Genomic DNA, 26,972 nt, shown 5'->3' with positions numbered 1-26,972 from the left:
AAATTTAGGATTTAGGTTATGTTATAATAACGTATTAAGTGTGTGATATTTCCACCACACACTTTTTGTAAATGCATTCCACTTCTATCAAAATAATTACAAAAAATCACATAATTCTTAAAAATTTCAAACAAAGAAAAATTTTAGAGACTTTAATTTCTTAAATGTATTTTAATTTTTTTGTGATTTAGATTTTTTTTTTTTATATTTGACTATTAAGACTACATTACCCTAAGTTTAAATTGACTATTTTACCCTTAGAAAGTAAAAATATTAAAAATGCACCACTTCAATATTTTTTTTTAATTTTTGTATAAAATTCATTGTTGTATAAATGATGTGTCAATACTACTTTATTAATATGCATGATTATGATCTTTAATCAAACCAACACAAGGTCTTTATGATACAGTACTCTTTAATCAAACCAACACATGGGATGAGTTTTCACAAATAGTGGGATGAAAATATCCTACTCTTTAAATATCAATATAATTTCAATTGTTACATATCAGTGTATAAAAAGAAAAAAACTTATAAATCATCATTCATTTTTTTTCTTCTTAAAAATTATTCTTTCCCAAAATAAGTCTAAAATCTTAATCTTTTTCAAGTTACAACTAATATTTTATTTTCATCATTTTGTTTTAATAAATTCCCATTTCTATTTCTTGTTTCTATTTTTGTCTGTTGCATAACCTTTTCACGTCCAATGTTTAAATTAGGACTTTTGTTAAGGGTCACGATATAAAAATAGAAAACTTAATAGTGTTATACCTATTTTGTTTGTTTCATTGTATTGTTATATGGAAAAAAAAAGTGACACAGACAATAATGATTGTGCTTAAAGATTTAGAAATTTAAATCATAATTTTTTTCTTAAAAAAAACTCTAAAAATTATTATTTAAAAACCACTCAGTCAAATTCCCGTAAGCTTAAAAATATTTATTTAGTGAAATTTAAAATTATTTTCTTAATAAATTTGTCGTTGTTTAATTTTTATTAATTTCCTTTTACACTAATATTTGATAAATTATTATTATATATCCAAATATGACAATTAATCTAGTATGGATTATGTTGGATGACTCATTGATTTTATAGATTGATATTAGAAATGCTGGCAGGAAGTTGTGCTTCCAAAAATAGCTTTAAATAAGCAAATATTACTCAATTGAGTGTAGCTAGCTTACGTCCACTACTAGCAAAGAAACTGTATGATGAATTAGCTGTTAGCTGTTAGCATCAAAATCAATGTACAATATTCCATTTCCATTACAGACTGCTTATTGCTTTTTTTCTATAATAAGAAGGATCACTGAGTTGCTGGTTCTGTTTCCTTTTGCTCTCTGCACCATAATTATAAAAAATCTTGCGTTTCACCACCCCTAGGCTTTAAAAGCCAAAGAAAGACAAGCCAGGTGATAGCAAAAACATGAAGTGTTACAAAAACTTTACTTTCATCATTCTTGCTTCTCTCATTCTGTCTTCCCATCTCTATAATCTTGTCAATGCTGATGATTCTGAAGTGGGTATGGTCTCTTTCTTTTGGATCTCTTGGATTATATTTTCTTTTGTTTCCTTTTTAAACTCTTGGGCAATCCATTGTTAATGTGCTTGCATGTAATTGAAATCTACATCATATTTTTTTTGTGTTTTGATTTTGTTCAAGTCTTCTTGTGTTCTTGTCTAAACAATTGCATAAGCTATTCATGACTGTGCATGCTTTTATTTATGGTTCAGTTTGAATAAAGAAAGAATTACCTTCTTTGCTTTGTAACGGCTAATTTGTTCAAATTCATTATTTACCTTGAGAAAGTAAATCTTGATTTTGTACTTTTGTACTTTTGTTTTATTCACTTTGGTTATGCTTTCTCTAAATTCTGTTTATTTCCTAGGACTAAAGCAAAGGAGAAATTCTCTTTCTTTCGCTCCCTTTTGTCTCTTAATTATTTCTTCTAATATTGATTCTTGAAAAATCCTGAATGCACCACCCCTGCAAGTATCAAGAAAGTGGAATGAATTTAAATCACATGTAGGCTATATAGCATTGGTTTAATTAAGGTCATGCTGTAATCTGTTTTCGAACTTCTTCATGTCTTTTGTTATAATTAGTAGTTGTGACGATATTTCCATTGAATATTACAGATGATGAAACTGCATTTTCCTATAAAGAGGAAACCGGCAAAGGGCCAAGAGAATGGGGCAAGATCAACCCACATTGGCGAGTTTGTGGGATTGGAAAACTTCAGTCTCCGATTGATCTTTTGAACCAAAGGGTGCAAGTTTTACCTGCCCTCGGAAAATTGAAAAGGGACTATAAACCAGCTCCTGCTGTCGTCAAGAACAGGGGACACGACATTTGTGTAAACAAAAACAACCACTGGCACTATATGCTTTATTATCTTACTAGTTACAACATAATTATATCTTACTAGTTACTGCATTAACATTCTACTCTATGAAATGTTGTAGCTTGTCAAATGGTTGGTGTTTAAATTAGATGGTGTTGTGGTTGTTAAAAAAAATCATCTATAAACTACGTCACATTGTTTTGCAATAAGCCTTGTTATCTGAAATAAGTGTTTGGTCAGGTGTGGTGGAGAGGAGACGCAGGAAAAATGAACATCAATGGGACAGTTTACAAACTGCTTCAGTGTCATTGGCATACCCCCTCTGAGCATACTTTCAATGGCTCTAGGTATTCAAGACATCTACTAGTACATCAAAAGATTTACTGCTATTGTTCCTAGTATGGACTGTGTCAATCATGCACTTTGGTATGTCATTGAAAAAAAACGGTGATTTTCTTGGGCTGTTAACATCTAATGTTTGTTTCGCTGACTATCAGTTACGAAATGGAACTTCATTTAGTTCATCTAAGCTCCGATGGAAAATTAGCAGTTACTGGCATTGTTTACGAATACGGCAGGCCTGATCCCTTCCTTTCAAAGGTAAGTACTGTGATAATTTTATTTCTGTTCAAATGATTCAGTTCGTTTAAAGTTCTAAATCTCAGTTTCGTGCAGCTGCTGCATCACATAAAATCACTAGGGAAAGAAGAAAAAGAAGTGGGGATTGTTAATCCAGGAGACATAAAATTCGGGAGCAGAAAGTATTACAGATACATAGGTTCACTGACAGTTCCTCCTTGTACCGAAGGCGTTATTTGGACCATAGGAAAGAAGGTCTTTTTAGCAACATCATGACGACGACGACGATGATGATGTTATACATTTTCAATTATTCGATTCACTCGTTTTCGTATTTACTAAGATAAATTATCACTATGCTTGTGCTGTTCAGGTGAGGACAGTTTCAAGGGAGCAAGTGAGAGCACTCAAGGAAGAAGTTCATGATGTAAGGCACTCATATAGGCTATAGCACAGCTGGTTAGGTTCTGTTTAAGTTGATCATTCATTTGAATTCTTAATGGTTGTTCTTTTCTTTTATTCTTCAGGGTTATGAGAAAAATGCGAGGCCAACCAATGAACTGAATGGAAGACCAATTTGGTTTTACTCTCCATTTCATGGAGAGAATTGATTGAGGTTCCAATAAAGATTAGGTTTATGTTAGCGGCCCCAGAATTTCAGCTAATAATGTGGGGTTTGAGGGTTAGTGAGATTTAAATAGTGTGAGGGCACTCAAGTGTTACTTATTTACAGTCTTGATGAGCTGGATAGCTGAGGTGGCATTTGTGGGCCCAGAGATGAAGTATCAGTTGGGCGGTTGTAATACAACTGTGGCTGTCTAAGAGAGAAGAGTCCACTGGAGAGATTTGTTCTTCCTAATGAAATTTTTATCTTTTATGCAATTATTGCATCGATTTGAGGTGATCCTAATGAAAATAAGAAAAGAAAGCATCTTTCGCTGAATGACACCTTTTTTTTTTTTTTTAAACAGTTTCTGGTTTTTGGTTCTTTCCCAACGATTCACTTGCCATTGAGATTTCTTGTTGATGAAGCTTGAAGCTTCGATCGCAGCAGATACGATGTAATGGTTGAAATACAAGAACCAAGAACCATATGATTCATTAAGTTTGTCATCTAATCTAGGAATGGAATGTGATATGGTTGATAGCGATTATCAACACATATCCTCTATGGCCCATCCTTTTAGGCATAAGCAACACTGAAACCACAAAAGAATTTATGCTTTCAAGCACATACCCCTTCTTCATTAGTTCACTCACTTGTTTTTAAAGATCCTTTGTCTACTCGGGATTACTTCTATAGGTTTGTCTGTTTGGGATTGATGCTCCGGTTATGAAGTCAATTTGATTCTTAATTCCCCTTATTGGTGGTAAACCATTTGATATCTCTTTGAGAAATATATCTTCAAATTCTTGCAAAAGAGGAACAGTAACACTAGGTAAAGATAATCCGCACAGCTGCCCCAAACGCGCTATTACTTCATTAGTATTTAAACAAGCCTCTTTATACAAAAGTATAATTATAGGCTGTTTTAAAATTAAAACTCTTCTGGTATTATTCTTCTTTGTATATAAATTCACTTGTTTTCTCCTTTTTTCTCATAAACTAAAATCTCCTTTCTTCTTTCACTTTTTTTTCCCTCTCCTTTTAGTTTAGCCCTTCTTGATTTTGAACTCTTACTCTCCTTTTTACTGTCTCTCTCTTTTTTCAATGTCATTTGATCATCATACACTTCTTGGAGATAAAGGTACAAGAGTAATGAATTTTTCATTAAATATAAAAAAAGTATCTATTTGTATAACTATCATGAATTATATGCCTATCAAATTGTCACGGTTGCCCTAAAAGAATATGTCGTGCATGAGTTAGTACCGCATCACTCATAAATTAAACTTTATACTTCTTAATTGAGAATGGAAAAAATACTTGTTTATTTATTTTAATTTCTCCAAAATCATTCGGTCATTGTAGTTTATATGGCTTAGGATGTTTAAACTTTTCAAATTCAATTTTTCAACTAAAATAGTGCTAGCCACATTGTTACAGCTCCTGCCATCAATAATCACGTTACATATCCTATTATTAACATAACATCTCATGTGAAAGATATTTTCACGTTATACCTTCACATCCTCTTATAAGCTCATACTATCTTTCATTTTTCCATTTTAGTTTACTCTTTCAACTCTTTATTGAACCTAAAAGAACTCAATCAAAATTTCTTATTGCTCAAACTTCGATCCCAGCGAATAAGATGTAATGGTTGAAAATACAAACCAGTTTCACTGATATTTGAGAAATATTTTACATATTTTCCCACAAAATCAACTTAAAAGCTGCACTAAGCAATTAAATTCTGCGGGTAGTAATTCAAATACAAGTGGACTTAACCAACTGGGCCTTAGCCCAGTGGCCAGAACCTTACACTCACAACTGTGAGCGCAACGGTTCGAGCCCCCGCAACGCAAGTAGGGGTTTATTTCTTTCCTTAATTATTAAGTGAAGGCAGTCTACTCCCTTTCGAAATGTGAGTGGAGTAGACACCCCTAGAATATTAGAGAGGGTAAAATCTGAGCAGTGCTACATAAGAACTCATGTAAATTAGGCCCAGTAATTGTCTGATTGTAAATATTAGCTGTTAATCTCATATAATATGAATTGTAATATGAGCATTAGTCTCATGTAATTTAAAAAAAAAAAAATACAATCAGACTTAAAATGTACCTCCTCTACATATGACTTAGGAATAAATATATTTCTCAAATATTAGTGGCAGCAGGTTCTCGACTCTAGTAAATATATATTTCCAAACTATATTTGGTATACATCTTGCTTATATTCTACATTTAATAAAGATAAAATTATAAATTTTTATACAATCTTATTTTGTATAAATTGAAGTTAGATAATCTAATCAGTGAATTTATACTTCATCAGTTTGAATAAAATTAATTTGCATAAAAGTTTGAGTAAATGGATATATTAGCAGAGCAGATTTATACACGCTTCTTCCAAACTATAAATACAGGCTCTAATTTTGTAGATGGTAACCATTCAAGGTTGTAATATCTATAAATGTCAATAATTGAAAAAAAAAAAAAAAGCTTTTGCTTTTGTATTAAAAGTTCACCAATTGAGCATCAATAACAAAGCAATTAAGTACAGATGCAGATGAACCAAAAGTGACGTTGTCCATTTCGAAACTGATAAACAACCGGGAGACAAATAACTATACAAATAAACCAAATATCATATAGTAATAAACAAACCATAACACTGATTTTATTTAACTAAGAGGTAAACTACAGCCACGCAGCTTATCCACATTAAAACATCGAAAACACCTAAAACGTTACATCACATTCACACCAAATCCACGATTCAAAGTCATTAAACAACAAATTTTAAAAACCTAAGCAATGAGGAATGGCAGAACAGCCAGCATGAAATTCTCGTAAGTGAAAGTTGCAGATCCAGAGTACGTAGTATCCCTCTCCTTAAATTTCTCCGTCAACCCCTGCAATATAATTGATTAACAAATCCGTTATCAGTGTAAGCAAATGTTTGAAGATGATCATATTTTATCGTCCCATTAAACGATCGCTTATTTAATGATAGTAAAATGATGGTTAAACATATATAGAAGCTCAAGCTCACCTTAACCGTGAGACAGCACCTGCATTTGAAAAAGGCAAAATAGAAACGTGATTAGAAATATACTCAAAGATAATCATTTATTGGATTAAAAGGTCGCAAGAGGTACTATCATGAGAACATACTCGATGAAGTTATCATATTCAATGGCCTTGCTTTTGCCACCAGTTTTGTCAAACTTAGTGACAAGCAAGTCCAATACCACGGGTGAAACCGCAAGACCTAGACTCATAAGAGCCTCCCGCAACTCATTCGTATCAATCTTTCCACTCCTGTCCCTGTCCACTTTCTCAAACATGGCCTGTAGCAATTCCAAAATTGCAAATTACCAAACAAAAAACTCATATTGAAAACGGTTTTGGTCTTGTATATGCATCCTAAGAAATTATAAAATCAGAATTATAATTACCCTCCAGTTTTGAAGACTGTGAAACACTTGGATGAACTCCTTAGGCCCTGTATCCAAATAGCAAGAAGAAGTCAAAAAGAACTTACGCCACATGTGGGCCAGCCGTAAAAAAATCCCAGCCGCCCAAGAAAAAAATCTACTCCCTAAATCTACAGTCAGGAATTTATAAAAACAGATCACGTGGGGTCCATTTCCTATAAACAATGGAAGAATCCACAATTGTAATCTTTATTGCACACCACGTCATAAATTAATTAATAATAAAGGCATACACTGCTGCACTTTATTCTTAAAGTGGTCCCACGGCAATTGTAAAATCCAAATTGGTGAAAACTAGTTAACCGCCCAACAGCCAACCACGCCATTACTAGGGGTGTTTTAGTCATTCTAATAGAACGAATCAGCCACATGTTATCCACGTGTCGTAATCGGTATACGCAACCGGAATGTGCAGAAGTTCGACTTGCATATGGCGCGTTTCAGCATTTATCCAGTTTATTTGCTAACATGCGCAAATGCAAAAGAAAAAATAAAATTGAATTTCAAAATTAACCAAAAAAACAAGCTCACCGATTTTTCTCGCGTTAGTGTTGGTGAATGTGTACATAAGCAGACGAACGGTTCTCAAGCTGAAGCTCTGATTGTAAGAAGACAAGGCTCCTTGCAACTCCTTATCGTCGATGAGGCCGCTGTTGTCCCGGTCGGCCAACTGGAAGCACGCCACGATGTTCGGATCCGTTCCGGGAGGGAAACTGGACGGCATTAGAGATGCAAACGGATTACCGTACGATCCCGGAGCCGGCGGGTAGCCGCCTGGAGCAGAAGCAGGAGCCGGAGAAGGCCCGCCGTAAGAGGGTGCGGACGGAGCCGCGTGTGGCCGTGCCCCGTAGGGCTGAGCCGTCGGCGGTGCGCCGTACTGAGCAGAGTAGGGCTGAGCCGTCGGCGGCGCGCCGTACTGAGCAGAGTAGGGCTGAGAACTCGGCGGCCCGCCGTGATGGGAAGCGTAGCCCTGAGAACTCGGAGGCTGTGCGGAGCCGTAGCCGTAGCCGGGCGGAGGTTGGGGATAGCCGGACATGTTGTGGAATCTCGAGAGAGAGCCGACGCGTCTAAAGTTTCTTCGGTTGAATTTGTTTTCTTGAAGACGAAGAAGGGGATCGTGTTTTATAAACAAGAGGGCCTTATGAATTTGGGTTCAAAGTTTGATATTATTGCGGAATTGCCATTTTAATATTCATTGAAACGCGTCGTTGAATAAACTCGAAGCTTAGCATTTAATATATAGTACGGCTCTTTTAATTTGCCATTATTAAAAAAAAAAAGTAAAAACCATCAAAGCAAGAAAATCAACACCGTTGATATTTTAACATGTGTCAAAAGCCGCTAAATAATTTTGTCTTTTTCGTTTTACAATATTATTTTGGTCGGTAGTACAGTAAATACGAATACAGTTAGGAAATGTATCAATTTAAAAATAATGATTAATTGGATTCTTATCTAAAGTAGTTTTCTTTTAGGATTTAACTTGTTAATAAATAAATAAATAAATAAATTATACTTCTACAATCACTGTCTACAATTCGATTATATTTGGTTTCATGAGTTGCGTTCGGTTAAAAAATTCATGAATTAATATGTTTTGATTCGATTTTTGCCCATAATAAAACCAACTCGGATATTAACTATAGTAAGCGATAATTGACTAACTGTTATCAATTGAGTGAATATTTGAACTTTAGTGGAGTGGTTAATTACACGTACATGTCTCTCTGTGAAGTTTAGTGTAATAATTGAATGTTATTTTCTCCTTTTTTTTTTTGGTTGAAAAAGACTGCTTCCTTCGAGATGAACAAATTTGATTATTGCATGAAAAACGTGTTACTATTCTTTCTTTTTTGCAGAAAAAATTATTTATAATGTCAAAACTAATTTTTTTTTTCACAAAACACTGAATATGATTTAGTTTTAGTGATTAAAATATTCTAAATGTGAAATGTTTTTTTTAAACTTAATAGTGGGTTGTCACAATGAGTGAGATCAAGAAAATAAAATTGAACAAAAATTGAATTTTGATACGGATTGCTTGGGTTTATTTTTTTTTTTTGGTACTTTTCAATAATTTAGTTACTTTTTTTCGAGAATCAAACCGAACAAAATATTAAACTGTTTGATTTAAAAAATTTTAATACGAACATTAACCTAATTTATTATAATTGGGTTTGGTTGGGGTTATATTGGTTTAACCGAATGCCCATCTCCACCTAACTTGGAAATTTTACTATAAATATTTACATTTGAATTTATTTCCAAGATAAATCACAATCTTTTTTTTTTCTGTCTTATCTTACTTTCCTAATAACACTTATAAGGATATATTTGTACCAGTATTTTTTTTTAAGTTCATATATGAAATAAATAAAAATAAAAACAAATTACTCAGATTTTTACTTTTGAATCCATTCAAGATTAGATACAATTCTAATTGAATCTATGTTATATTATCACATTGATTTTCTCATCAGAAAATAGAAATAGTATTATTAACATTTTTTTTTCTTTTATTTATTAAAACTATTAAAAAGAATTAGTAAACATCAAGTGGAGCTGTGGAGGGTACATTCTGAAAAAACCACCCAATGACTCAACCCAAAAATCAGGTGGCATATCTTCCACATGGCCACTTGTCGACTTTGTTTATGAAAGTCAACTGCATGTACTTCGAATCATTTTACACGATCTCCTTGAATTCATTTCAAGTCAATTGTCTTCTCATGGGATACCATGTATCTGATGCTTCGCCTTTTATACATGCCTTTTAAATCTTTATTTTTTATTTTTTGGGAAAAAAAACTTGGGTTAATGAGTCAATTTAAGCCATTCCATTGTAATTTAAAAGTCGAGTAATTTGACCAATAACCATGCTTAGACGTGGCAAAAAAAAAAGGTCAATTGGCGGAGCTATGGTTTAGATTATTATTTGAAATAACACTTGCACATGAGTTACGGTATCTTCTACGAAATTCAAAACTTTAAACAAAGAAATTCAATTGTCATGGAACTAAAACTTTGTCAACACTAATATAATTTTATGTTAGTCTGAAACAAAAAGAATTTACAATGGGCCTCTAGCCCAATCATTCAGGCTTTCCCTCACAACATCAAAGGGTATCTTGTGGTAATTTGCAAAGAAACCAATTTGTGATACAAATACATAAATAGATTCCGATTTGACTAATGGTGTATTTACTAAATGGTAATTAGAATTGGTTAGAATCAAAATGGATGAGAATCCAAAAAGGCTGAAATGGGAATTATGAATAAGAATGAAAATAAGATATTTATTTGAGCTGTATAAATCAGAATCATAATTGTTTCAAGTCACTTAAATATCTTTTATTAATTATTTTCCTTATAATTATTAGTATCTATAATAATAATAATAATAATAATAATAATAATAATAATTTAATAATAAATAGATAAATAATAATAGTAATAGTAATTAATAATAGCAGTAGCAACAACAACAATAATAGTAATAATATATAAATACATAATGAAGGACCTATTTTCAAATATTATAAAACTTTTGGGTATTTTTATAAATCTGTAGGGATAAATATATAAAAGTGACATAACTTGGCACAATCAACATACCACTTAAAAAATAAGCAGCTAGTCGCTTTCATTCTATTTTTAGCTAATTATAAGCTAATAAATTAAAGTAAAAACAATAATATAAGCAAATACAAAATGCATATATAAGTTCAAAATGATTTCAATACATCATAAGTTCCAGTAACACATTATACAAATAATATAGGACTACATCCCATGATGAAGTATTTGAATGATATATCTTTCTTGAGGTGATCATGCAAGGTAAAGAGCGCACGTAACAAATCATGGTCGACATACTAATTGCATCATATATTTTTTCATCGCCCAAGCCTTTAATTTTAATTATTTCTTCATATAACTTAACTTGTAAATCAATTATATCCTTATCAGAAGCAGAAATCACATTAATCAAATCATCTAGCCTAGGTACTATTGTTGCTACCGACTTAGCCATTGTCATAATATTTGGGCACATCTGGCCAAATGTTTTGTCTTTACTTTTCTTTTTCCTAAAGTTGTTTGTTGAACTACTAGGAGTAGAATCCACTTGCTGAGGAACAATATTTGAATGTGCTATATATACCATCAACAAAATCTTCCATCAAAGAGTTATTAACCTACTTACCTCCATTGCTAGCATTAGGTCAAATTGCTCAATCTCAACCATAAATATACAATAAAATGTGATAATGATGACATGGTTTTTTAAATAAGCCAACTGCCTTCTTTGTTTTATGTAATAATAATAACAATGTGCTTATAACACAAATCGTAGTTGGGCATTAAGAATTAATACCATTTAATTAAAGACTTTACCTTGATATACTCACAAAAAACATCATTTTCACATATTATCATCATCTTCTTAGTATTCCAATCAAGCCCAATAAGAGATAATAGATCCACTATAACATTCTATACTTGCTTAAACCATTTAACTTTAGACTCAATGTGAGAATATGATTTTCAAACCACAAGCTGGCAATTTCATTTCCATATTATTTTCCAATTATTGTAAATACTTATTTTTGAAACCACAATTTATTTGCTACATAAGATTTTGACTTAATTTCTAAATGCTTTAATCAGTGCATTATCTTGACCGGTTTTCTAGTAGTATTTGTCCATACCTAACTCTAGGAGCTGGAGTTAAAATAGAACTCATTCTATTTATTCAAATAACAATATAATATCAAATGTTAAAGAACAATATAGTACCAAATAACAAAGAACAATTCAATATCTAAATCCAAATAACAATATAGTATCAAAGGTCAAAGAATGATGTGATAACTAAATTCAAATGATAATACAGTATCAAATATCAAATAACAATACAATATCTAAATTCAAGTAATAATATAGTATCAAATGCCAAATAACAATACAATATTCAAAGTCAAATAATAATAAAGTATCAAATGTCAAATTACAATACAATATCCAAATTTAAATAATAATACAATGCCAAATGTCAAATAACAATACAATATCCAATGTTAAACAAGCTAACTTATGTATGTGTTCAAAACAATATCCAATGTTAAACAAGCTAACTTCATAAATTTTTACTTGCTTGGCATGTGTTCAATATATCTTTGGCCAAGTTTTGTCTCTAAATAGTATACTTGTTTGAAGGCTCAATACTATTAATTACCGCCGAATATAAGTCAATATTTGGAGTGGTCTCATAATTTATTTCAAGTTCCGTATCATCAAAATCCATTTCCGTTCTTACAAAGTTATGTAGCATACAAAAAAAATGAATATTATACACCTTCGTATTTTTATATTATAAAAGGTAAGATTTCTTAGTATAACTCATCTTTTTTTCAATAATCTAAAACATCGTTTAATCACATTGCAATCACTAGAGTGCTTCATATTAAATAACTCTTTTAGAGTATTAGGTTGGTATATATCCGTAAAGTCACTCAAATAGTAATGTTGACCTCTAAATAGTGAAAGAAAACTTTTACTGTTGGTGTAGCCATGGTCAACCAAGTAATAATAACATAATGAGCAAAAAAATATCATGAAATAAAATGTCACAAATCAATTAAACAATCTTAAAATCTAATGATAATTTTGATTAAAGTTATTACTATAAGGAACTTTTAAACCATTTCTTCTAGATACAACATTTTTTAGCACTCGCATCGTCAGTTGAACCCTCTCATCCCGGTAAGACATAAGTAAATTGTATATCTTGTGAACAAATCCCTAAGACATTTGTTGTAATTTCATTTTTCTTAGTTTTATATGCTGGTTTATCAACTTCTAAAGCATGAACTTTTATAGATATACCATCTAATTCTCTCAAGTAATTCTAAAATATTATATTGAAAAAAATTGTAAGTTGAGGTACATAAGTGTATAAATGAACACAAGGTATCAATGAAATATTATATGTGCCTCAAACCATTTTCATGTGGGCTCCATCCATTTCCATGTTGGCCCTATTGAATTTTCCAATACTGGCATAGGTTTTTTTTTTTTTTCAAAAACTCTTTTTGACATCTAATTATTGCCTTAAACACTCATGAAAATATTTACTAACTATTCGGCAAGATCTTTTAAAATTAAACCATTCATCTCTTTCTTCAATTGATGTGCTAAAATATACAAAAAAAATATTTCAAGCATTAACGACACATTTCTAGTACCAATTATACTCTATTTCTTACGAAGAAGTGTACATACTTTGTCAAAGGTTTGTCTATCCATTTTTTATTATGACAAACATTTCACATCACTTTCAAAAACCAAATCATACAAAAGTTCTATTGTGGACAAAGTCTATAGTATGACTTGGGACTTTTTAATCTTTGTTGATAAATTATGCAAAGATGAGAACACATAGCAACACACATATATATAATCATTTGCAACATTAGCACCGACTTGTGTATAACTACCAAGATTTTCTTCTTGCTTACTAACAAATGAGTCATCATATATCTCAACATTATAAATCTAATTAATATTAAGCAAACTAAAGAATCAAGAGCAAATTAACTAATGCACACAAAAATAATCAAATGATCCAAATAAGGAAAGATCATTCGACATATTATTAATTTATATTTATATTTTAGTCCTTAAATTTTCTAAACAATAGATGCTTAATTAAACTGATTATACAGTGTCTAATCGAAACCTAGTAATAGTGACATATGCTTAATTTTAAAAATCAAGATTGCAGGCTATGGAATCATATTTCACAATAATTATTGAACAAAAAATAAGCAAACCATGAAGATTATTCAATAAGTCAAGTGAAAAAAAAGATATTATAATTATCGATGCCCATATTCTCACAAAGGAATGCACAAAACTTTGCAGAAAACAAACTCAAACAAATCGCACGCGACTCTTTCCTTTCTCCCTCACACATAGCAACAGTCTTGGGCCTCTCTCTTCCATCGCCATGGAAGGTCTGTTCCATTAGCTCTATTTTCCCTCTCCATGCAACAATAGTGAGAGCACCCTCTGTCTTATGTCTCAAGCATCTTACTCCTTCATTCTTCTTCACTCTCTCAGCTACGCCAGGGATATTTGTGGCCTCACTATCTCTCTCTTTCTCCGAAATCCACAGTGGCGTTGCTCTCTCATCCTTTGATTTTAGCTGTGTTGCTGTCTCTCCCCAACATAATCGATTGTGTCTTCAATTCATTACTTTAATTTCTAATTTGGTTGTCAAGGGTTTTAAATTCTGTAATTGCGGCTTTAGCAGCAATATGTAGCCTGTTGAATTAAAGATCCACTAAAAGTCAGTCGATGAATTGGGATTATATTTTGTTTACTTTGAACAAGTTACAAATTCTAGCAAACATTAGGTTGCTTTATATTGCTCAAATTGTTCTGCTCTATTTAATAAGTTATATTTCCCGTTATTTAAACATAATTAAAAAATTTTCGGCCCACGGACATTGGGCTTATGTATAATTGTCACTTAAAGTGAACTATTTTTAATTTAAATTTATGTTGTATTTAAATTTATAGCACTTTTTTTTATATAATTTATGTTATTTCCGGTTGGTTAATATGAAATATATTCATTTTGTAGGATATGGAAAAAACCACAGAAGTTGAAAAATTAGAGAAAATTGAGGGGGACAATTTAGAGGGTGGCAAGCCAATGATTCGGATGTCACTTGATAGTGAGACTAAAATGTTTAGTTATTATGGAAATTATGATAAGAAAAAAATGTTTCCAATTATGCGGAGAAGTAATGATAAGGGTGATGATAGGAGAATAAGGCATGTGAGTTATTCTTTTGGGCGAAGCAATACAACAAAGAGCAAATTTACTAATCTGCTCAGCTCCAACCTAATGCAAAAATAGGCTACAATGCTAAATTGGGAGGAGGTATAAAGGAATATGGAAAGTAGAGGAATCGAGTTTTAAATCTTGAACACAACCATACATTATTGACTCCAACTAAGTCTAAGTTATTTCAATCCAATTGTAGCCTCAGTTCATAGGCAAAAAAGAAGTTTGATTTAAATGATAGAGCAAGAATTAAAATGTCCCAAAATTTTCAATCACTTTTATTGAGATTGATGACCATGAAAATGCGACATTCGTAGAAAGAGATTGTAAAAATCATGTCCAGAAAGAAAGATGACTACAACTTGGGGATGAAGATGTTGTGGCTCTTCAAAATTAATTTATGAAAGTGCAATGAAAAAAAAATAAGTTTTCTTTAGTATACAAGTGGATGATGAGGATCGATTGGAAAATATATTTTGGACTGAGCCAAGCAATAGGGAAACGTATAAGGAGTTTGGAGATGTTATTACATTTGACATTACATATCCTATAAATAAGTATGACACTTATTCACTCTATTTGTGGGAGTAAATCATCATGGTCATTCTATTTTGTTTAGATGTAGATTAGTTTCACACGAGAACATTGAGACATTCACATGATTATTTTGAACATAGTTATTATGCATATCTAAGTATGCTCTTATTAGAATTATTACATAACAAGACAGTATGGTCAAAATTTCTATTAAGGATGTTTTTCTTAATATTCCTCACCGGTGGTGTTTTTAACATATACTTAAGAAGATTTTAAATAAGTTAGGGAGCTATAAACAATATCATGACGTTGGCGATGTGTTACATTGTACTATTTATGATTCACAGAGCCTTGCAAACTACAAGGAAACTTAGTATCGCATGATTGTAGAATATGATTTTGGTGGTAATGAATAACTACAAGGCTTATACAATGAGAGACATCATTGAGTATCATGTTATTTGAATAACAATGTTTGGGCAGAAATGACAGCCACTGAACGTAATGAGAGTATGAATACATTTTTTTATGGTGAAATTAACTTAAAAATCACTTTGAGCAATTTATAGAGCAATACAACATTGCATTAAAGAGTAAAGTTCAAAGAAAAGTTAAAGAAAATGCAAAGTGTCTTTCCTAACAAATGCCATATATAACATCTTGTAAGATGGAGAAGCAAGTTTGAAACGTGTACACCATTTTAAAGTTTTAAAAATTTTAGAAAAAATTTACTAGAAAGATGTGTAACGAATTTATCAATTCTATGTGATGTGAATATATAGTTACAAAAGATGTCAAAGTTGGTTAGGGTAAAAAAAAGAACTTTTTAAAGTCCATTTTAAATAAGATAAGAGTGAAATTTGTTGTAGTTGTCCAATGTTCTAGTTTAGAGGAATTCTTTACAGGCATGCCATTACAATCATCATACGCAATGACATTGAAGCACTTCTAGAAAAGTACATCTTATGAAGATGAAGAAAAGATGTATAAAGATGCCATAATAGGGTCAAAACGAGTCATGAGCTACAAAGTTGCACAGATGAACAAAGATTGCAAACGTGGTTGTAGCAAATGTTGAAAAAACTTGTTTTGAATTAGATTGAGAATGTGCGGAAAGACCTACCAAAGACAATTTAATACAGAGTAACAACGTGGGAATTTTAGGTCAAGAAAGTTATAGTAATAGCATAAGAATTTCAATGCAAATGAAAGAGTATGTGATCCAGTAGCTAAGTGATTGACACTAAAAAGTGTACATTTAATAAGGATAAAATTATTAGTTTTTTACTTATTGTGTCGATTAATGTGTTCATTATTTCTACATTATTTTAATACTCCCCAAATATATTTTATGTTAAATTAATTCGTAATTTGTTGATTTTTATCTTGCAAAATATTTTTCAAGAATAAAGATGGAATTGGAATTAAAAGCGAGAACAAAGAAGAACTACTGGAACACAATTGAAGAGATGTAATAATAAATAATAATAAAATAAAAAAGAATAAAAGCATGTTGGTGATGGTCAAGAGACCATCACGCCTCCTGACCATCACACAATTCAATATATATATAATATAAAAATAAAATAAAATATTAATATTGATAAAACGAAAGAAAAGAAGACGATTCTCTTGCCTATAAAAGGCAAGGGGATGCAAGCCAAAAGGGGGGAGCTATTTTGAGAGCTGAAGCCGAGACTGAAGACTTTCTATCTTTCTTTCTTTTCTTGTTTCCGTTTGTATCAATTTTCTTTATAATATATTTCAAAAAGTTTATCAAATAAAAAGAGTGTTATGTTTTCTTTCAATATGAGTAGCTAATTTTATTAAGCTGAGGTGAATGGTGAAGCTCAATGTTTCAAACTATTAATTATTATTATTTTCTCAAATGAGTTTTTAAGTTTAATTAATCCTTTTCCAATTATTTTTAATCATGTTAATTTATAAATCTCACTGTATTTTTAGATTTTTGACTTAATATCCACACATTAATATTGTGTGGCACTTAGGTACTTATTCTATATTTACCCCCACACATAGAATTAAATGATATAATAATTAATTGGTAAAAGTGAGATAAAATATAAATGAGAGAGTATTAAAATTATAGTTTGAATACAGAGAGTTGATCGTAAACCTTAGCTTATTTTTAAATTGATTTTAAATAATTTCTTTTCCCCACAATTAATTTTCTTAGTTTTACTAGATTTAAAACTCCATGTGGTTCGACCCCGGTTTCACCGGGTTATATTATAACTAGACACTCTTATACTTGAGAGTAATACACTTTTGAGTCGTGTCACTAAGCATCGTAAAAGTTGTCCACCTTGTCAAAGAAAAATGTTTAAAAAATTTAAAAAACCTAAAAAGAGTTCGACATGTTCTGACGTAGAGGTTAGTTTTAATATTAATTAACGTAAAATAATTTTATTGCATAAATGATGCTTAAATGATTTTTTTTGTTGACTTTATAGGACGGACAGATAAATAATCTATTATCTTCTCAAGTGCCTACTGTAATTTCACAAGGGAGGAATGTTGCTACGGTAAATTTTGTAAAATTCTTATCTATAAACTTAATTTCCATCACTTTATCCATAGAGATTTGTAAATATATTGTTGAACTTATGTAGACACTTCAAAACCTTGGAGGAAACCTTGCAAGAGCAGTGTTCACTACAAGAAAAATGTCATTTAGCCTCAAAACATTTTGTGGCAAAACACTCAAATTTTGTGACTTATTGTCTTTTGCCACAAAAACATTTTTGTCCCAATTTCGCGCCTTACAGCTGTGGCATTTGATATTTAGCCATGAAATAGAGATTTCATGGCTCATGGATATTAGCGATAGTAAATTTTTGTGGTAAAAAATAATCTTGAAACTCACATATCTCATTATTTAATACAAAATCTATGTCTCTATTTTTGTGGGTAAACGCTGGTTTGTGGCTAAAAGTAAAACATTTAGCCACAAAACTTGTTGTGATAGCCTTTGGCCACAAAATTATTTTGTCACTAATTGCTCTATGTGGCAACGCCTATTATTGTGGCTAAATAAAATGTTTGTGGTTGAATGTAAGACCATTAGCCACAAAATATTTGTGGTGAATTTGCCAATCTTTGGCCACTAAGTGGTTTTGTCACCAATTATTCTATTTGGCAACATTATTCATTGTGCTAAATAATGGGTTTGTGGTTAAATGTGTGTTGATTAGCCACGATCTATTTGTGGTGAATTTTACAATAATTGGCTATGAAATTTATTTGTGACTAATTACCTTTGTTGGGTTTATATTAGCCACGAAAATGCAATGTTTTTGCTACAAAAATCTGTATATATTTACTATTTAATTATTAAGCTAATTTAATATTAATATTTAACATAAAATTTTAATAATATATTATTTTACTTTCCACATTTTTTATTTAACAAATTCTTTTTGTAATTGAGAATATATAAAGCTATTAAAATTAGGAATTAAACATTCTATTATACTCATTAAAATCAAAGCCCAATATTCATTGCACATAAGCCAAAATACATATAAGTCTAATAGACATAATAGACAAAATACATATAAGTCTAATAGAAATAATAGACAAGGCCATCACCAGCAACTTCTTTTTCAATTGACCAACAAAAAATAACATAAGCATAACACACAAATTAATTAAGTTTCCAAGACAAACACACTAACTAGTATTAAGTCCAATGCATGCAAGAATGCACTAAAAAATCACAGTTTGGAGAGATGAATCGATGTCAACCTTGAAGCATTAGAATGACCAGTTATATATAGGGTTGGCAAAATCTAGATCCGGATCCGGATCCGGATGTAGGTGCATCTGGATACGGATTAATAAATTTGCATCCGGATCCGCATTCGGATCTGTAAATTTTTTTATGGATCCGGATGCGGGCGGATATTCTGGATATCCGGATCCACAAAAATTAAAATTTAATCATTTAATAAATAATTTAAAAATTCAATAATTTACCTAATAATATCAAATAAAATCCAATCATAATTTAACAATGAATAATTCAACATGAAAAACATACAAATAATCTCACAAATCTACAAATAAAATTTAATTTTTCATTTTTAATGTATATTTTTAATTTAATATTTAATTTAAAATAAAATTCAATAATTTACCTCATAATATCAAATAAAATTCAATCATAATCCAACAATTAATAATTCGACATAAATAAGATATAACATCATAAATTCACAAATAAAATTTAATTTTTTTTAATTTTTGATTTAATTTTTAATTAAAAATAAAATTCAATAATTTACCTAACAATACCAAATAAAATTAAATCGTAATCCAACAATTAATAAATCAACATGCATAATATACAACAACATAATAAATCCACAAATAAAATTTATTTTTAATTTTTCATTTAATTTTTAATATATTTTTTTAATTTAATTTATAATTTAAAGTAAAATTTATCCGGATCCGGATATCCGATTTTTTGGATGCACTTGTATCTGGATCCGGATATCCAGTTTTCCGGATGCACTTGCATCCGAATCCGTGCGGATTCCCAACTTTCACATCCGGATCTATATTTTTTAATATGCGGATCCGGATTTTTCAAGATCTGGATCTTCCGGATCTTTACGGATCCAGATTTATTTGACATCTCTAGTTATATAAGAGCTCATGAAGGTCTCAAATTGGCTAAGCCTACTAACAAGTCATCTATGGTAGTCTTAGTTGATTGAAGCTCACTCTTTGTTTCTTGAAGCTCATTCTTAGTTGCTTGAAGTTCCGTCTTTGTAGACTTTAACTCATTTCGCAATGCCGAATCATTTTCATTAGATGTCGAAGGTTGTAAATGACGTGGTGGCTTATACACTCCAAGTCCAGAAATATAACCAGATTTCTTACCACACACTGCTTGAGATAGTTGCTCATCGTTAAGTGGTTCATATCCTTCATTAACAACTTGCTCTTAAAGTTGGATCATTTTCTCCTTTAAATAAAATAATAAAAAAACATAACTAATTTAAATAAATCAGGGAAGCTTTGCTCTTTACCACTCTTGTTATTAGCTACTCATAATTGAACTATGGGTAAAATGAGAATTTATTAAAATACATAGAAAATACAAGATGGAGAATGAATTATATGAAATGGAGCTAAAAAATGAATTCAGAGATGCCAAATTAGGAGGGAGAGCCCCATTTTTATAGATACACTGAGTAAATCATGACCATCGAATTAAAAAAATTTTGGACGCTCAGGATTGCACCACATCATCAGTAAACAGTACACGGTTTGACCACGCAGTTTGAATAGTGACACGGTTTGGTTGTAAATAATCCCGTGTATATGCATGTACCGTACGCACGTTTTTTGGTCCACTAACATGCTGCCACGTAATCGATCAACAGTACATAAGAATTTCAGTCCAATAGAATCGTGACACCTCATCAGTCAACGCCATATCATCGATCAATGCCACGTCATCGTTCCGTATGTGTGAACAGTAACATAGACAATACCGTACATATGAATAGTACCGTACATGTGAACAATGACATTTTTCCTTTATGCTCCTCCTAAGGTTTTAGACTGTCCTGAGTTCAAAAGTTATGCCCGTTTTGCTGTCTGATCTCTCATTTATTGTGAAATGACTATAATGCCCTAAAATACATAAAATACTTAATTATAATAAAACACACACAATTAAATTACAAGAGACTAAAATACATAAAAGTAAGAGTGTTAGCAAGACTTGAAATGTAAAATGACGATTTTCTCCTTTATAAATATACATTTTCTAGCACTCAACATACCCCCCAATCAACTTATTGCTAGTCCTTAGCAAATAAAGCAAAAACAAAATTCAAACCCAAAATGATTTGATTTTTTTTAAATACTCGTGTTTATTCAATCAGACTACTGATAGCAATCAAATAAAAGTATAAGCATTATCACCAGTTTAAAGAAATATTACACCCGCATAAACCATCCACATGCATCAGCTTAGTAGACTTTGTCACAGCTACTTTCAAGAATGACACGTCAAACTCCAAAATCTCATTGGAAGTAGTGACACTCTCACAAAGAAGTTAAATCCAATAAAAATAGTCACTCTAATGAATGGTAAATTGAGAGAAATATTATAAGGAAGTAATATCCAACGCTCTCACCAAGATGAAAGAAATATGCCTACAGCTTAGAAATAACACGATATTTAAGTCAAACAAAATGCTAGTCAACCCAAATTTTTTTTTTTTATACATCACTACATCTTTTTAGCCCATAAAACTAGCTTCTACTTCAGACAATAAATCCCTAAAATCAAGAAGAACTTTTATTAGGACGTAACGTAGGCTAGGGACAAGGCTAACAAAGAAAGGGAAATAAGGAAAACAAATTATATGTTTGAGAAAAAGTATAGATCTTTTGGAAATTACAAGGTGCATTTCACTTATTTATTATTGTTATTTTTTCCTTTTTTTCTCTCTTTTTTTTGAAACAATAATTTTTTTTTTGCTTTTGTTTAGCATAACTTCATTGAACAAAATAATTATTTACATTTTTCTCAAATATAAATAGGTGATAAAACTTATAAAATATCGAGTAATACTTCAAATCGGAGTAGGTCACAATGATAAGTTGACAAAGAAAATATTTTTTTTTTAAGGCTCAAAAAGGTTAACTATGGATATTTCACAAAATGGATGGCTAGAAAGGTTCAAACGAGTCAAAGATGATATTTCCATCGTCTTTTAGGGCTTTAAATAATCTTCCATATCTACTAATTAGATGGACCTCCAGATGTAGCAACACATTTTTTTCTCTTTTTATTTTATTTTATTTAACCTCTTTTTTTTAGGGATTGACTCAAATGAAATCTAGAGATCATGTATAAAATAATAAACTGCTAAGCTGTATGAAAAATGGGTAAAAAATGTTACTCTCCAAGAAAAATGACAGGCTCAAAACCTCACTTGGAATTTATTATGACATGTGCATTCATTCAAGCAACTCATATTTGTCTCTGACATCAACATGTAGAGTAGCAAATATAGCATAACATCACTTAAGACCAAAGATAATACAAATACTAAAATTTAAAAGTCATCATGTCATCAATGTTAAAAAAAATCACACAATTTTTTTTAACGACAATCTACCCCCCAACCTATTCTAAACATGAAAAGAAAATATGCATGCAGAAAGATGAAAATGATGTAGAAAAGCTAATTAGAAAAGTTACAATTAAAATGATAGAAAAAGAAAATATTTTTTTTTAACTAAGAAGATGCATTTCTAAAGTAACTATACTCTATATTCAGCCATTTTCGACTCAAAAATTTGAAAGTATATATTTATAAAGGAGAAATTAAAAAGAATTTAAAAAAATGATTGTCAAATCTTAATAAAGAAAAAGAAAAAGTCTGAATTTTTTTTGTTTTTTTATTTTTTAAAAAAAGAAGATGCGTTTATAGAGTAACTACACTCCATATTCAGTCATCTTCAACAAAAAGTTAGCCATGGTTAGTCTTTACAACAAAAAATCAGTAAAAACTTAACCAAGATTCCACAATTGTCAACTATTCCCTCCCCCTAACCACAACGAAACATTGTCCTTAATGTTTTAATGGAAAGAAGTAGAGTTTAGAAGACATCACTTGGGTAGTGTAACACAGAAGAAGATATTTACAAGCGAAGAGTTAAATCTAATTTGCACTTCTTATTGCGGCTACTGTTCCATCATTATTTAGACGCTCCAACACAAAGGTCCAGGGGTCTAGCTCTGGTCTATAAGCTTGTAACAGATCAAGTAGCTCATTAGCAATGTGAGCACAAATAAAAAGTTTTTTCACGGTGGAATGAAAGAAATAATTTTTTATTACATGGTTAAGAAATGCGATGAAGCCATCACAAAAGTTATTGACATTTAACAAGTCAAGGGGTTTATGGTGAATGTGCATATGAGCCCAAAATGCTAATGTGATAAGTGCCTCTAGAGTTGCAAGATCTCCTGGTAGGAAAATAAAAGCATCAGCATGATTAAGCATTTCAGTTATTCTTTCTTGCATACCTGAGACGACTAACTCTTCTGTAGTCGGTGAGTCAGAAAAATTGTCCAAAGGTTTTAGGGCTCTTGGGATGATGCCTAACACTTGGCTTCCTCTGACAAAAGCAGCTTCTGAGACCAATTTTGATAACCCTTGATTACCTCCTCCATACATAAAGTGTAATTTTCTCTCTGCTATGCTTCGACCAAGATCTATGGCTGCCTCAATGAACTCTTTATGTTTGCCATAGTTAAATCCAGAAAGCATACAAATGTTCTTGAATTGTTTATTATGAGTAATTGCCATTGAGATATTTCTCAAAAATAATTTGTGAGTGCTTAACAAAAAATCATATTTAAGAATTTTGGTAACAGTGGGTCACAACTGTGTATGAGGTAGCATGTCTGTGTCAATTAACTCGTAAAGCACATGGCTCGAGAGTAAAAAAGGAAACAGTAAAAAGGAAAAAAGCAAACAGTGATAAAATAAAATTATTAAAGACAATAATGCAAATGATAAAACAACAGTGAAATAAAACAATAGTGAAGTAAAAGGATATTTACAGGTAGTTGCAACTGTGGCTCACATCTTCCTCTGGTTTTACGTCCAGAAACGGCTTGAACGCCCTATATGGGTTGAGGATGGGTTTCCCATCCAGTTTTCTTATAAACTGGCAAACATGGTTGTTTATAGTCAGATTCCCGAGACTATATCGTGCATGCTCTTTTTGGAATAATGATCATAATTGGAGAATTGCTCCTTGTACACATCCACTGGGATGCGTTTCAAGAGACAAAAGGATATCATCCAATGAATTATTGTTCAAGTCATCCCTAATAAATTGAATCTTATCTTCCGTGTTATCAGACATCATTCCTAAATAACATGATTTTTTATCGCATCTTATTCTGGCACACTTATGACAAGTAACAGAAATTCTTCGAGCTTTTCGTTTTCTTGCATATTTTCCTTTACCACAACCAGGCATGTATGCAATAAATTTAAGACGCAACTTACCTACCAATCGTACTTTGGCTTCGATTAAGCAGCGGATGTCAACAGGTATGTTATTCCTCATAAGAAATCGCATGGTCGGACCGAGCTTTATAGATTGTAAAGAGGGCATTCTGAGAAAGTGAAGGGAATCGATTGTGAAACTTTGCTAGAATCTCGTTTCTATCCATACCTTCGCATTAGAAGATCAGTTATTATGGGAAACTGAAGTAACCGACTTGATTGTCACCGAGTATCGTTATTTGCCACTTCACTGGGATAACAAACTAAAGCACACAAACAAAGTAACAAACTAAACACATAAAGAAAATTACAATCGTCCTCTTATTGAATTTACCTCAAGCTCCAACTGGATATTGTAAACACCTTCCTCAATGTCTCTGAGTTGGCTTTCGAAATCCTCAACAAGAGATACTAACTCTGGTGATTGTAGAGCCCAAATCGAATCTTCATTTTGAGATGAGATTTTACACGTTGAAGTGGTCTAAGAATATCCAAGAGGATCTGTTTAGCTGAGGCACTCATGATTAACAATGATAAGAGAAAACTTAATGGTTAAACAAACACGCTTATGCAAAAATAATTTCAATTAGCAAAAGAATAATAAAAAGAAAGAAAAAATCAAATCACCGAAAAGAAAGAAAAATCTCAATTCAAATTTGGTAGGTCACTCAAATTTATTTCGGTGTCCTCTCTATGTGGTTGGTACTCTAGATATGCCTTTAATCTTTGACCATTAAATTCAAACATGACACCGTTCTTTGGGTCCTTAATTTCAATTGCCACATGTGGAAAAATCATGTGAACAATAAATGGGCTAGATCATCGAGAGCGTAACTTACCTGGGAATAGGTGCAAGCGAGAGTTGAATAAAAACACTTTCTGACCTGGAGTGAAAGATTTTCTCATAATTTGCTTGTCATGAAAGACTTTCATTTGCTGCTTGTAAATCATGGCATTTTCGTATGCATCATTGAGAATTTCTTCAAGTTCTACCAGCTGTAATCTTCTTTATGAGCTAGCTTGCTGCATGTCAAAGTTGAATTTCTTGATGACCCAATATGCACGATGCTTGAGTTTCACAAGTAGGCGGCAAGCTTTTCCATACACTAGCATGTAGAGTGACATCTCAATCGGGGTCTTGAAAGCCGTTCTATATGCCCATAATGCATCATCAAGTCTTAATGATCAATCTTTTCTGTCCGGCCTCACCGTTTTTTCTAATATGTGCTTTATTTCTCGATTGAAGATCTCAACTTGGCCATTTGTTTGCGGATGATATGGGGTCGCCACTTTGTGAGTGATGAAATATTTTGTCAAAAGAGTTTTGAATGATTTGTTGCAAAAGTAGATACCACCATCACTGATTATTACTCGAAGGAATCCAAAGCGTGAAATAATGTTGCTTTTCAAAAATCCTATCACCATCTTATGATCATTGGTTCTACATGGAATTGATTCTACACATTTCGATATGTAGTTAACAACAACCAATATGTATTGATGACCAAAAGAATGGGGAAATGGTCTCATAAAGTCGATACCCCACACATAAAAAATTTCAACCACTAAAATTGGATTTAGTGGCATCATATTCCTTCGTGTAATACTCCACATTCGTTGACACCTATCACATGAAGAGCAAAATGTGTAAGCATTTCGAAATATAGTTGGCCAATAGAAACCAAATTGTAAAACTTTAGTAGTTGTTTTCTTAGCACTGAAATGGTCTCTACAAACTTGTTCATGGTAAAATAAAAAGATATTTTGAAATTCATTTTCTGGGACAAATCGTCAAATAATTTGATCTACACAATACTTGAACAGATAAGGGTCATCCCAAAAGAAATTCTTTATTTCTGCAAAAAAATTTAGCCTTGTCTTGCTTGGTCCAATGCTCTGGAAATTGATCTGTAACAAGATAATTAACTATATCAGCATACCACGGCAATACTTCCACACTCATTAGTTGTTCATCTGGAAATGACTCATTCAATGTTAATGGTTCTGTAATTGTGTCAAAATTGAGACGAGAGAAATGGTCAGCTACAACATTTTTTGTGCCTTTCTTATCTTTAAATCCCAAGTCGAATTCCTGTAAAAGTAACACCCAATGAATTAGTCTAACTTTTGCATATTTCTTTGTGAGAAGATATTTAAAAGCAGCATGATCTGCGAACACAATTATTTTACAACTAATGAGATAAGATCGAAATTTTTCTAATGCAAACACTATTGCTAGCATTTCTTTTTCAGCGGTTGAATAGTTTAACTGTGTATAATTCAATGTCATACTAGCATAGTAAATAACATGGGAAATTCGATCAACTCTTTGTCCTAATAATGCTCCTACTGTATAATCAGATGCATTACACATGAGTTCGAATGGTAAGCTCTAGTTTGGGGGTTGAATGATGGGTGATGATGTCAACAACTGCTTCAATTTTTCAAATGCCACAAGACATGAATCAT

General features: G+C 31.6%; 2 protein-coding genes across 2 annotated transcripts; one reads left to right on the top strand and one right to left on the bottom strand.

Moving 5' to 3' along the window:
- Positions 1-1,417: 1,417 nt before the first annotated feature.
- On the top strand, positions 1,418-3,804 carry LOC18032104 (alpha carbonic anhydrase 4). The gene is made up of 7 exons (XM_006421100.2): positions 1,418-1,533; positions 2,150-2,367; positions 2,596-2,702; positions 2,853-2,955; positions 3,031-3,189; positions 3,308-3,361; positions 3,462-3,804. The coding sequence occupies exons 1-7, from the start codon at positions 1,437-1,439 to the stop codon at positions 3,543-3,545; spliced, it is 822 nt and encodes a 273-aa protein (XP_006421163.1). The 5' UTR covers positions 1,418-1,436; the 3' UTR covers positions 3,546-3,804.
- A 2,351-nt stretch (positions 3,805-6,155) lies between these two features.
- Positions 6,156-8,153, bottom strand: LOC18033558 (probable calcium-binding protein CML49). The gene is made up of 5 exons (XM_006421099.2): positions 7,569-8,153; positions 6,999-7,045; positions 6,715-6,890; positions 6,593-6,611; positions 6,156-6,452 (listed from the first exon to the last, which is right to left on the bottom strand). Exons 1-5 carry the CDS (start codon positions 8,071-8,073, stop codon positions 6,348-6,350), a joined length of 852 nt encoding a protein of 283 aa, XP_006421162.1. The 5' UTR covers positions 8,074-8,153; the 3' UTR covers positions 6,156-6,347.
- Positions 8,154-26,972: the final 18,819 nt, after the last annotated feature.

Source organism: Citrus clementina, unplaced genomic scaffold, assembly GCF_000493195.1.
Source record: "Citrus clementina cultivar Clemenules unplaced genomic scaffold, Citrus_clementina_v1.0 scaffold_9, whole genome shotgun sequence".
Taxonomy (NCBI): domain Eukaryota; kingdom Viridiplantae; phylum Streptophyta; class Magnoliopsida; order Sapindales; family Rutaceae; genus Citrus; species Citrus x clementina.
This window is presented reverse-complemented; position numbering and strand designations above follow the sequence as displayed.

Coding starts and splice junctions, on each gene's coding strand:
- LOC18033558 (XM_006421099.2), bottom strand. CDS start 8,073: ATGTCCGGCTATCCCCAACCTCCGCCCGGCTACGGCTACGGCTCCGCA. Junction 7,046..7,568: donor CACTAACGCGAGAAAAATCG/GTGAGCTTGTTT, acceptor ATTTGGATACAG/GGCCTAAGGAGTTCATCCAA. Junction 6,891..6,998: donor ACAGTCTTCAAAACTGGAGG/GTAATTATAATT, acceptor GAATTGCTACAG/GCCATGTTTGAGAAAGTGGA.
- LOC18032104 (XM_006421100.2), top strand. CDS start 1,437: ATGAAGTGTTACAAAAACTTTACTTTCATCATTCTTGCTTCTCTCATT. Junction 2,368..2,595: donor ACAGGGGACACGACATTTGT/GTAAACAAAAAC, acceptor GTGTTTGGTCAG/GTGTGGTGGAGAGGAGACGC. Junction 3,362..3,461: donor TCAAGGAAGAAGTTCATGAT/GTAAGGCACTCA, acceptor TTTATTCTTCAG/GGTTATGAGAAAAATGCGAG.